The 12,749-nt window shown below is 62.3% G+C and overlaps 1 protein-coding gene across 1 annotated transcript; it reads left to right on the forward strand.

The window, feature by feature from the left end:
* The first annotated feature begins 3,367 nt into the window (after positions 1–3,367).
* Positions 3,368–10,298, forward strand: FGF3 (fibroblast growth factor 3). The gene is made up of 3 exons (XM_021685281.1): positions 3,368–3,587; positions 5,668–5,771; positions 9,936–10,298. The coding sequence occupies exons 1-3, from the start codon at positions 3,368–3,370 to the stop codon at positions 10,296–10,298; spliced, it is 687 nt and encodes a 228-aa protein (XP_021540956.1).
* The last annotated feature ends 2,451 nt before the right edge of the window (positions 10,299–12,749 follow it).

Here is a 12,749-nt window from a genome sequence, read left to right on the forward strand (position 1 = left end):
TTCCAGCTTAGCCAGAAGCAAAAAGGGGAGACTGAGAGCACAGACGCCCCCACCCCACACCCCCACTTAGGCCCTGGACCCCGCAGCCTGGTGGGGGATGAAGGGCCAGGTACCCAAGCTGAGGCCTACAGATGGAGGTCCCAGTCTCTCCCCCTGGGCTCCCAGTTGTGTGACGTCGCCGAGAGGGGCTGAGCAGGGCCACCTGCAGGCTTCCAGGGCCCACCGGCTCCAGGCGGCCACACTCAGGCCAGGTTCCTCTCCCACCGCTCTTGGGGGGCTAATTAGAGTCAGTTTGGGGCCTGGAGCCAGATAGTCACCCCAGTTGGCAGGCGGGGACCACATCACAGGACACTTCTCTGTCCCTTTTGCTGGCTCCCTTTCTAGGGTGAGGGATTAGAGGTGTGGGGCCTGGACCCAGGGGCGTCCCAGGGGGTGACCCGGGTACCTGCTAGGGCTGGGAGGTGATCCGGGGGTGAGGGCACCCGGAGCAGAGATCTCAGGGATTGGGAGCTGGTGGTGAGGCGGGGGCTGGGACCAGGCCTAGGGGTGCCCATGCCGGGGTCTGGAAGAGACCAATTAGTCAAATGGCAGCAGTGACCATTTGGAAGCAATTAACAGGGTCGCTATTACCACATTACACACCCCCCACCTGGCTCCATATTGGAGGGGGAGGGGCGGAGGTCGCCGTAACGTGGGTGGTGCAGCTGTCCCAGCACAGCCCAGCCCACCCCAGCACGACTGTGAGCATGAGATCAGGAAGACACCACGAAATCAGGCATCCCTCCTTCAGCCGGCCGGGTGTCTGAGGGCCTGGTAGTCCGGGGCACAAGGGGGTGCCTGGGGGGTTGCCTGGGCCAGGAAACCCTGGGGGCAGGAAGCTCTAGATGAAAAGGTTGGGTGAGAAAAAGCTGGAGCCTGGAGGGAGAGGTTGGGGCCGCGGACTGGGGTGCAGGCACTTCCAGGAGCTGGTGCAGGGGGAGAAGGCAGCGGGGGGTTTTAGACAGCTCCCTCTGACTGCAGGGTGGACGCTGGTGCCAGGCGCCAGGGGAGAGGAGAAAAGCCAGCCCAGGGAGCTTAGCTGCCTTGGAGAAGTCACCCCGACAAAAATGCGTGTTGCCAGCCAGGTCCTCCAGACGGGACCTCAGGCCGTGGGTGTGTGCTGTCCCGGCATGACTGCTAACACCATCCTCTTCCGCCCTCAAAGCCATCCTGGTTGCACAAGAAACTACGGTCCCCTACTGCTGGGGCGTGCTCTGTGCGATCCGGTGGCAGAGACCTTTGCGGGGCTAATTCTACTGAGTTACACTACACTGGAGGCATTTTATACACGAGAAGTCAGCATCTCTGAGGGGCCACGCTACACGGCCGAGGTCACATGCCTAGGAAGTGGCTGAGCCATCCATTCATGCAAGGACTATGTGCTGAGGAGCTACTGTATGTAATCCCAGGCCAGGTCTGGGGGTGGAGCCCCAGTGAGTAAGTTCCCCTCTTGGCTCTGTCCTTGGGGGCTGCCTGGGGGCTGCCTGGAGGCTGTGCTCCATCCTCTGTCAAGCAGGGACCTTCATTCAGAGTCTGGGGCTCTAACCATCAGTGGCCTGGTCTTTAGATTGTTCGTGGGCTCTGACTAGACAGACTCTGGCCTAGAGCCATGTCCCCAGGGATTGAGGTACTGGTGGTGCCCTGAGAGTCCCCGCACCCACCCACCCAAGGCCACTGGGGCACTGTGCATGCTGAGGTGGGCTCACTGTGTCAGGCCAGGATGGTAAGAAATGTCCCAATGGGGTGTGTTCCTTCCTGCAGCTCACTGGAGTCCCCCCCGGTACCCTGCACACCTGAACCTCCCCTGGGAAAGACCCAGGTCCCAAATCCTGACGCCTGTAGAAAGAACGAGGGATGCCAGCCCACCCAGTTCACCGCAGAGCCCCCAGACTTGGAGCCCAATAGACCCCTGGCCCCCGTGGGTGAGCTCCGTTGCTTGACTTGAGCCTGCATGTCTGTATGTGACCGGCTTCTGGCCCTGGGGCTGCTGGAGGTGGAGGCCAAGGGAGCAAGAGAAGAGACGGGGCTTGTGGCTTTTCCCAACACTATATCCACAGCCCTTCTTCACAACGGTCCCTAGGGGATAGGGCCCCCAGTCAGTCCAGGGGCCACCCAGGGGCATCTACACTGCTGCTCCCACCCCAGCGCGGATATACGCCCCCTCCCATCACGTCCCCCCTCTTTCCTCTCCTTTCTCTGTGGTCACCAGACTCTCCAGGCTTTTCTCAGATCATTCCCTGGCTCTCTCGTCTCTGTCTTTGCTTCTTGGTATGTCCCTCCCTCTCTCGCTCGCTCTCTCCTCTTCTTTCTCCCTGTCTTTCTCTCCTCAGCGGTCTCTCTTGCTCTCTGGGGCTGTCTGTCTCTGTGCCCCGTTCTCTGGCTCTCCCGAATCCCTCCCACTTCCCCAGCCCCCTCTCCGGCCGGCAGCGGGGACAGGACCCTCCGAGGCCCGCCCGACGTGCGCCAGCCTCGGCCTTCGGGATCTGCGGGGTCGCCATGCGCGACACCACAGAGCACCTCCCGGCCCGGCCCGCCACGCCTCGGGCCGCCGAGGACAGCGTCCTGGCTCCAGCAGGGAGCCCGGGGCGCCGACCCAACCCGGGGGTCCCCCACGCGCGCCCGCGGCCCGGGCCCTCCCCTCCGCCGCCCTCCGCGGCCCCCTTCATTATGCGCCGCCTTTAATGGGCGTTTGTCAGCGCGACTTCCCCGCAAGTTGCTTTCGCGGACATCAGTCATCGGCGGCGTTCCCATTGTGCCGGGGGATTGATGGGGGGCGGGAGGGGGTGACAGGGCCTGGGGCGACCGCCTCGAGGCCTCGGTCTATAATTTTCGGAGGCATAATTGGCCTGGGGGAGGGGGCGGGGGAGGGGCGGGAAGGGACCTTTCAGAGCCGGGAGGGCGCGCGGGGGCGCGGGGCGCGCGGCGGAGCGGAGCCGCGGCTCGACGGCGCTGCGCTGGGGGCGAGTGTGCGCGGGCGGCACCCGGCCCGAACCCCGCGCCCCGCCGGGCTCCCCGCCCCTCCCGCGCCTCCGCCGGGGGACCACGTCGGCCTTTTGTTGCCGAACCGTCTTTTCTTTCAGCGCTTTGCGCAGCAACGGAAATTTCACCCGATCCTGGGTGAAAATTAAAGGAGGTGCCTCTCTCTCTCTCTCCCCCCTCTTTCCCCCCCCCCTCCCCCCCCCCCCCCCCCTCAACGCGGAGCCCGAGTCGGCACGGCCTGGCGCGGGAGCCGCCTCCGAGCGCCTCGCCCCGGCCCGGCTGCCGCCCCCTCCATGGGCGCCGCGTTCGCCTGCAGCCGCCGCCGCCGCGGGGCGGGCGCGATGCCACGATGGGCCTGATCTGGATCCTGCTGCTCAGCCTCCTGGAGCCCGGCTGGCCCGCCGCGGGTCCCGGGGCGCGGCTGCGCCGCGATGCGGGCGGCCGCGGCGGCGTCTACGAGCACCTCGGCGGGGCGCCCCGGCGCCGCAAGCTCTACTGCGCCACCAAGTACCACCTGCAGCTGCACCCGAGCGGCCGCGTCAACGGCAGCCTGGAGAACAGCGCCTACAGTGAGCGTCGGGCCCCGCCGCGCGGCGGCGCGGTCCCTGGGGAGGAGCGCCCGGGAGGGCTTGGCGCGCCAAGGGTGCCCGGGAAAGCGGGCCGGAGGGCGCCCGCCGGGGTCCCCTGCCGTCTCCTCGCGTCGGGGAGAGCAGCGCGAGGGGAGCTGGGGGTCTCAAGTCCGAGGGGACGCGTGCTCGGCAGCCCCGGGGCTCCCAGCTCGGCTGGGTTCTGTGGCCCTGACAAGTTCGAGCCCTTTGAGTTTTTCGGAGAAAAGGCTCCGGACGTGGTATTTATCATCTTCTTTATTATTTTGACGACTTCTCCTCCTCCTGCCGACCCCGGGGCCCCCCGCCGGCCACTCCGCCCTCCTTGATCGCTGTCGCCCAGGTGGCCGCCCCGAGTCGCGGCCTCCACGCGGAAGACCCTCCCCGGGCCGGAGCGGGGCTCCTGGGCTGCTGCCGCCGCCGGTAGAGAACCATGCCCCCCGGCCAGACCGCAGCCCTCGCGCCTCTGCCCTGGGCCGCAGAGCGAAAGGCAGGGTGGGCGCGCCGCTTCGGGGTGGGGGGCCGCGGGATACGAGTTAGACGCACGGAGGGACCTCCGCCTGGGTCTGGGGACACAGGTATGCTCCCGCCCCGCCCCACGGCCCGAACGGTGCTCGCGCCGGAGTCCGGCGGGGCTCCAGGGTTTGGCTCCTCTGGCCGCGGGGACCCTGGCTCGTGCTGAGCCTCCCTGAGAGGAGCGCGAAGCCAGGGGACTGAAGCAGCTCGGCTTGATGGGGAGCAGGAGGCCCGAGCTCCCGGCGCGGCAAGAACGCAGTGGGGAGCATGGGAGCGTGGCCAGGGTCCGGGGCTCCTTTGCCGCATCCCAAGGCGCTCGCCCCCACCCCGAGGGTAGGAAGCCGTGCGGTGGACTGCAGGCGGCGGCGGGAAACCGCTGCTTCTTCTAGGAAAGTGGCAGCCTGGGAGAGGGCGTCGTGGGAGGATGCCTCTGGAGCCGCGCCTTGGGGACTCGCGCCCCCGTCCCTGTGCGCAGGATGGGGCTGCCGGAGCGCCCCTGCTCCTCTAACAGCAACACCCCGGTGCTCTCCAAATCCAGTCTCCCCCTCGGAGTCACAGAGCATCAACATTTTCGGGGTATCCAAGGCAGGCAGCCTGGAGGCAGAGGAGGGCAGCGCGTCTGCGGCTGCGCCTGTCCTGCATCTAGACGCTTGCTTCTCTGGCGTCTGGGCCCTGGGATTGCTGCCATGTTGGGGGCCAGGGGCATGCCCAGAGAGCCCCCCACCCCAGAGGGCATCGCTGTCGCTCCAGCGCCCCTTGGAGCCCTTCTGGGGGGGGCACAATGGCCCCACTCGGGCCTTTGTTGCAGGACCTCTGGTGAAAAAGCACTCCTGCATCCAGAAGGAAGGCTAGGGGAGGTTGAAACTTCCTTACATGCAGTGGGGAGTGGGAAAGCCTAGGGCAGCTTCCCTCGGTGAGCTCCAGCGTCTAACCCCGCTTCTTGCTAAGAGCCTGTATCCCGCTTGGACCCTGCCCTGGACAATTATTTCCTGCCCGGGTCCATTGCCAGTGAGTTTGGGTGGCCCCCTCAATGCACTGCGTGGATTATATTATCCACTGGCTTCATCAAGGGCCCCAGCTTCGCCCCTGCCCCAGACTCCTCAGACCCTTTAGCAGGGGCTGTGCCGTTGGAGAGTTCGGACACTGGTGTCTGCAGCCCAGGTTTGAATTCCAGCTCACACACATATGTGTGGTCTTGGGAAAGTCACCTAACCTCAGCAGTCTCAGCTCACTGGTCTGTCAGATCACGAAACTGACATCCTGCAGGACCTTAGCACCTGGCACTCAGCACGTAGAGATGGCAGTTGTATTTGAATTCTTCTCCTTGGGGCAGCCTTCCCTGATGCTCCCCTTGCTTCACCTTCCATCCAGTGACTTCTCCTTCCCCTGAACTTCCCAGGTCATCCCCCCCCCCCCCGCCCCACCTGAGCGTGTGGTGCCCTCACCTCACCCAGCCTGGGCCCTCAGCCCCCGGCACTGGGCTGGGTGGGAGGTGCGGGGAGTGATGAGCCTTCACGACTCTTCCCAGGTATCCTGGAGATGACAGCGGTGGAGGTGGGCATCGTGGCCATCAAGGGGCTCTTCTCGGGGCGGTACCTGGCCATGAACAAGAGGGGGCGGCTCTATGCTTCGGTGAGTCCGACCTCTCACGCGGGCACTCATGTGTGGGGCAGCCATCTCCCTTGGACATCTCATCGGGGGACAGAGGGGACGTGGGCAGCAAAATGCTTTGTCCAGCAGCATGGGGACCTGCAGGACCCCAGCTGGGACCAGAATCTCAGGCCCTGGGTCTTGACACCCAGTGCTGTTCCAGCTGCTTCTGTAGGAGGCAGCTGCCAGGTTGGCTGGCTTGGAGCATGGCCCACGGGGAGGACCCCCCTGGGGGTGAGACTTGTCTTAAGTTCTCCAGTGCCCTTGGGTTAGAAAATGTTCCTCCAGACCTTTTCTGTTCCCTACTACTGCCCTTCCCTCAAGGTCGCTGAGAGCAAGGCAGAGATTACCCCCAAGTTTCCACCGATATAAATGGACCTGGTGAGCCTTGGGGCACAGCGTGACTGTGTATTGGGCAAAGCTTCTCTGTGGGCTCAAGCAGAGCACTCCTGGAGGGGTTGGGGGGCGGGGAAGCAGGACATGGCACGTCCAGTTCTCCCCAGGGTGGAAAGGCAAGAGCTGTTAGTTCTTAGGACCCAACCTAGAGGAAGGGACACAGGACCCGTGTCCCAGGCACACAGATTTGGAACCCAGTCTGTATACCGCCTGGGGCCCCCACAACAGAAAAAGGGTCCTGTGACTCCGTGGGCATTGGCAATGTCCTTCCCCCAAGGGCCGGGGCGGGGATGCATGGAGTCAAATGCATGTAACCAGGAAATTTGCTACCTCCAACTAGTCATTACGTGCAATTCGGCTGATACCCCCTTGGGCAATGAGAGGTTTTCCATCCGCAGGGAACCTAGACAACACAATCCGAGGACCTTCTCCCTGCAGCCCCCTCTCTCCATTGAGCCTGTTTGCAGGGGCCACACACCAGCCTCTCCCTGCCTGTCTGGAAGTTGGGCAAAGTGTGATCAGGGAAGAGTTGCAGGAAAACACTCCTTTAAGCTGCTTATTTTATCATAGGTTTTTTTTGTTGTTGTTTTTTGGGGGTTTTGTTGTTGTTGTTGTTGGGTTGGTTTTTTTTTTTTTTTTTGCTATTCTGCTAAAGGAAATGCAAGAGTTGGAATGAGCCCATTTGTTTTCTCTGACCCAGGGGCTGCTTAATAGAAGCCAGGGACCCTCTGGTTTCCAGCGTTTCCTGCAGGTGTTCCCAGAGTCTGCAGACACCAGTCGTGGCTTATAAGGACATACTCTCAGGCCCGGGGCTGGTCTGACTTTTTCTTGAGGTGGACTGTGGTTTCCAAAAGCCTCAGCCCTGGGCCCCTGGCGCCCAGTGGGCAGAATGGACTTTCTGTTCCTCAAATGACCTTAGACCACCTACAGACACCCCTGTTCCTTATGCAGAGGGGCCCCGGTGAGGAGTTCTTGTTCTTGGCAGTGATGATGCAGGTCTTGCTGGTCCCGGAGGGCCCTCCATCCACACCGAGGAAGTTCATAGATTGGGCAGGGAGGGCTGAATCAGAAGGGGAAGTCTAAGGACTTTGACACCTCTCCCGGGGGGGTGGGGGCAGGCCCAGGGCTTTGGGTTACAAAACAAAACATGACCTGGGGGATCCCAGTGGGTCAGAGTCTACCTGTGTCTGCTGTCGCTGAGAAGCTGCAACAATGGCTTCCTTCCTTCCTTCCTTCCATCCATCCATCCATCAGGCATTTATTCCTTCATTCACCAGTGCCGTGGGCATTTACCGTAGGTCACACTCTCCGCTAGGTGTTTGCTTCAGGATCTCACTCAACTGTGAATCCACTGCTGTCGTGGCCTCCAGTGTCGTGGAGCTCCCCATCCCCCACAAGTTATCCCCCAGGTGCCTTGGCCCCCAGGAGAGCTGCCCAGACCGCCTTCTGCTCCGACTTTCCACCATCATTCCCACTGCAGCCTCTGGAACCTTGCTGGGTTCTCCAGACTGGAATGCCCCCATCAGAAAAGTCCACCTCTCCCTAATGACTCTCTCCTAAATGTCACCTCATCGGGAAGGTACCTGTCAGCCGGCTTCCTCCTCACACCTTCGACATGTTCACCATGCTGCCTGCAGCCAGCCACCTTCCCGCCCTCCCTGCGCACCCCTGCCTGGTCCCCTGGGGCTCAGGACCAACTGGGGAGGGCAGCCTTGCCAGCCACCTCCACACCACCCCGGGCCGGCTTTTCTGGAGCGGCTCCCAGTGCTGGCAGAGCCTGAGAAGGAAGTGCAGGCTCCCCAAGATTGAGGTCGGGTAGTGACAAGTAGAGTTTCGGCAGGTGGCACTGGTGGGTGGGAGTGACTGGGGGAAGGCCCTGTAGAGCACAGGGTCTGGGGTGGGACAGCAGGACCCAGAGAGGCACTGGGAACTCTTGCCACCGTCTCACCTGGGGTCCCCTGGCGTCTGTGACCCTGGCCCTGAGCCGATACCCTCCTCTTGGTCATCCTGACCTCTCTACGAGCCCCTAAAGATGCAAGCTCTACCTGCCCCAGGACCCCCCCTCTGGAGGGCCTGCACTCTTCACTCTTGGAGGCTCGCAAGACTGGGTCCCTTCAGTTGTCCCACAGCAAGAAAACCCTTGGCTTCCTGGTTCCTGGGCCTCAGCCATGGGACAGAGAGGCTGGGGAGAAGAGCCTGCTCTCTCCTGATGGTTGAGTGTGGGGACCAGACACCAACGTAGCCGCCTGACATGGGGGTCTGCCCTGAGCCCAGCCGCTCACCCCCAGATGGCCCTTGATCCCCACACTACATATGAGGCCTTGAGCACAGACCAGAACAGCATCATAACCCTCTGGAATTTGGGGTCTGCCACCACTCCAGGCCTGGTCTTTGTCAGGCATTCTGGGCACCCCCCGAGGGGTGGGACAGCAGAGAGAGGGTGAGGTTATGGGGAGAGGCAGCTCCCTCTTTCAGTTGAATGGGAGCCCCCACCCTTCCCTCTGGACTTGGATGTCATCAAGGAGGAGGTATTTGGTGTTTGACCATTGTGCATCCTGTGGCCCTTCCAGGTCTCATGCTGTCCCTTCCGTGGGTCAGGCCCCAACCAGCCTGTGCCCCCCTGAGAATGGGCCCAGGGCCCTTTGGGCCACCTGCACTCAGTAGCAGCCCCCTTTCCCCTCCGCAGATGGAGACATGAGGGTCTTGGGCTCCTTCTGCCCACCTCCCCCTGCCCCCAGCCCTGCCCCCTGGCATGGGGTGAGGAGGGAAGCCCCGGGGGTGCTTGGCATGCCCACCTGCCTACAGCTCAGACCGAAGCCTCACCTGGGTTGGTGTAAGTCAGACTCACGCCCCCCCCCCGACCTGGAGGCACTCCACAAGGTGGCCCAAGGGACGTTGGTGAAAGCCCCTTGAGTTACGAGTCTGCCTCTCTCCGTCTGGATGCCTGTCTCTGAGAAGGCAGAGACCCAGACCCAGCCCACGCCTCCCAGCCTGTCCCAGAAGCACACGGGTCCCTGTTGGTCTCTGCCTCTGAAGCGGTCTCCTCCACACCCCACTTGTGCGGGCGCCCCCACCCCTGAGCCGCCCTGACAACAACAGTGTCTGTGCCCTTGCTGAGCACAGGCTTGGGGCTGGGCTCCTGGTTTTTGCTCCATGTGCCTGGGGCAAGGACCACGAGGCCAAAACAGCCCCTCTCCGAGTTCAAGGCCCAGAGCCAGGACCTAAACTCAAGTGTAATGGAGAAGCCAGGCTCATGAAAACCCAGCCAAATCCCAGTGTCCATTTCTTCTCTCTTTCATGCACATTTTCTGAGAGCAGTCTGGGGCACCATCCTCCTCCTGTGTCCAGATGTCCTGCCGATGTCCCTGCCGCCAGCAGAGATCAAGGACAGGCCCCGTCTCTGCTCTGCTGAGAGAGCCACGCGTCCCTGAGCCGGGATGCCCCACCTCCCCAGTCAGTGCCAGGGGGACAGAGCTGGGGGAGCACTCTCCCCAGGGGCTCAGGAAACCTTGGCAGAGGAGCTGGACCCCGAAGGCCAAGTCCACCAGACTCAGAGGGAGGACGGGCACAGCCTAGGCATGGGTGTCATGGGTCAGATAAGTGCTGGACCGGGCAGGAGGGAGGAGGAGAGGGAGACTTAGCAAAGGGACAGTCGGTCCCCAAGACCCTGATCTCCAGCCTCCGTGGGGGCCTCCGTGGGGGCCTCCGTGGCCTCCCCAGCGGCTGACCGAGGCCTTCTGCCCCCCGCAGGAGAGCTACAACGCCGAGTGTGAGTTCGTGGAGCGGATCCACGAGCTGGGCTACAACACGTACGCCTCACGGCTGTACCGCACGATGCCCAGCGGCCCGGGGGCGCAGCGTCAGCCCGGCGCCGAGAGACTGTGGTATGTGTCCGTGAACGGCAAGGGCCGGCCCCGCAGGGGCTTCAAGACGCGCCGCACCCAGAAGTCCTCCTTGTTCCTGCCCCGCGTGCTGGACCACAAGGACCATGAGATGGTGCGGCTGCTCCAGAGGGGGGCCGGGCTCCGTGGCGGCGTGCCCGGGTCCCCCGGCGAGGGCACCCAGCCCCGGCGGCGGCGGCAGAGGAAGCGGACCCGGGGAGGCCGTGCGTAGATCGCCAGCCCCGGCGCAGAGAAGGCCGTCCACCCTCCGGCCCCAGGCGGGCTCCCGGCGAGCGGCCAGCCCAGCAGGTGCAGAGCATCGACCGGCCCGCCTGGCCCCGTCCTGGCCCCTTCCCTGCCCCTCCCCTGCTTCTGCCTGGCTGGTGTCTGGAGCCCCAGCCCTCCCCGCTTCTCTCAAACGGGGTCAGATCAGAAGGGAGTCGGGGCTCAGAGGGAGGGCTGCTTTCAATCCGCACCTTTGTGGGCTTCCGTTGGCCAGGCGCCCCCTCGCCCACGGGGAAAACCGACGGCTGCCTCAGGAGCCTCCCTGCAGCTCCACTGTGGGACGAGTGGGCGTTTGTGTAACCGAAACATTGAAGTATTTTATTCTACTTTGTTATTTAATAGATTATAACGCAGCCTGAGGAGACACTTGCAGTTTTTACTGGAAACATATTTGCTTGGGAGGATAGCAGCATCTGTGCCAAATCACTGTTTTAAAATATAAGACTGTATTCTGAGGAATCAAGCTAAGGATGCATTTTAATCCCCTGGTTTGGAAAATTGCTATTTTTTGAAACCAATAGGTGGTTTGTGTGCATGGAAAGAAGAGGCTAATGCACGTGTGTGTGTGTGTGTGTGTGTTCCTATTCTGGCTGGACTGTACATACGTGTGTGTGTGCACACACGAGGCGGGGGGGGGGGGGGGGGAGAGGAACTGGTTTACTTTGTTGAGAACTCCAAAACAAGTCCCTCCATCGTGCAGCTGTGTGTTTCTCCGTGGACAGTCCTGAACGTCTGTGTTGGATGCCAGGTAGGACTCTCTGAACTCCTTTATCCTTGCTGCAACCTGCCACCAAAGCCTTGAGCGTTCCTGTCTTTGCCTAAGAAAGCAGACTTGGAGGCTTAGGGAGGAGACGTGATTTGCCCAGGTCCTCAGCCAGTAGGTGGCCAAGGTCCGTCTTGGACCGGGTGCCTTCCCTGCGCCCCCACCCCTGCTCCCCTGACAATGGCAGTGGGGGGGGGTCACCTGAGTGAGAGCTACAGGGCATGGGCAGTGGCTCACTTTTCTGGGACTTCGCGGGCAGCGCTGGTGAGGGATGTGGGATGGGACGGAGCCAGGGCCAACATGGCTCCCAAGTCACCAATGAGGACGCAGGTTCAGGTGGTGACCGTGCCCTGGGAATATAGCAGGGAAGGTGTGGCAGCATCATACCCACCCAGCCCTCATTGCAACGCTATTGACAGATGCTCCCTAAAGAAGAAAGGAGACATCCAGGCACTGGTGCTTAATATTTAAAACAGATTGGCGAGGAGAATGTGTTTTCTGCAGCGGGCGGGCTGTGCTCGGGTCAGTCCGGACCCGTCGGTAGCCCAAGCAGCTTCACCTCGGGCCTGGGTTAGGAGGGAGTTACGGGTTGAATTGCATCTCCCAAAGTTCACCTCAGTTAGGGGGACTTACTCGGGACCTCAGAAGCTGGCCTTATTTGGAAATAGGGTCATTGCAGATATAATCAAGCAGAGATGAGGTCCCACTGGGGTAAGGTGGGCCCCGATCCATTACGACTGTGTCCTTGGAAGAGGGAGAAATTTGGAGACAGACTTGAACACAGGGAGATGCCGTGTGAACGTGGAAGCGGAGGCAGGGTGAGAGCTTCGCAAGCCTAAGAGAATGGCAAAGATCGCCGGCAAACCAGCAGCAGCCGGTGCAGAGGCCTGGCCCAGACTCGCCCTCCCAGCCTCCCCAGGAGGCAGCCCTGAATCGTGGGCTTCCAGTCTCCAGGACCCGGAGACAGTCAATCCCTCTTCTTTAAGCTGCCCGGTCTGTGGGATGCTGTTACAGAGGACAGGAGTCCTTCGCTGCCTGGTCACTTGGGTGGGCCCCCAAATGAGGGGGACCCTGCTTCTGTCAATTGACAAGGAGGGAGTAGGCCCCCAGGCTGAAGGCCTTGGCCCCCCTGGCAAGGGCTCAGGGGGCAGCAGCTGAGAAGGGGCCACCACACTGCTGACTCCAGGCCCATCTAACCGGGCCTTGGGCGGTCCTGGGGTGCTAAGGATGGGGTCACAGAGGGCTTCAAAGGGAGACCTGCACAAGCAATCCCATCCCTTTCTCCTCTTCAACCCCAGGCGCTCTCCTCAACCAGCTTAGTGTTTTCTAAGCAGTGAGAATGAACCCAAAAGGGGAAAAGGATCGAAGGTCAGTTTAAAAGCTCGTAGGTAAATGCAGTGGAATCCAGCCCCGCCCCCCAGTCAGTAAGCCCCCTTACTGAGTCTTGTGCCCAAGAGCACCCTGAGGGTGGGGGGTGCTCACCCTGTGTGGCAAGTACCAGAGCGTCCTCACAGGTGGGAAAGCCAAGGCTCAGGAGGCAGGACGTGTCCGAAGGCACACAGCTCCTGGGTGGGGGCTTGAGGGCCAGTTACAGGCTCTGCCTCCCTAGCTGCGACGCCTGGTCTGGCCCCCAGG

This window comes from Neomonachus schauinslandi, chromosome 11, assembly GCF_002201575.2.
Source record: "Neomonachus schauinslandi chromosome 11, ASM220157v2, whole genome shotgun sequence".
Classification (NCBI taxonomy): Eukaryota; Metazoa; Chordata; class Mammalia; order Carnivora; family Phocidae; genus Neomonachus; species Neomonachus schauinslandi.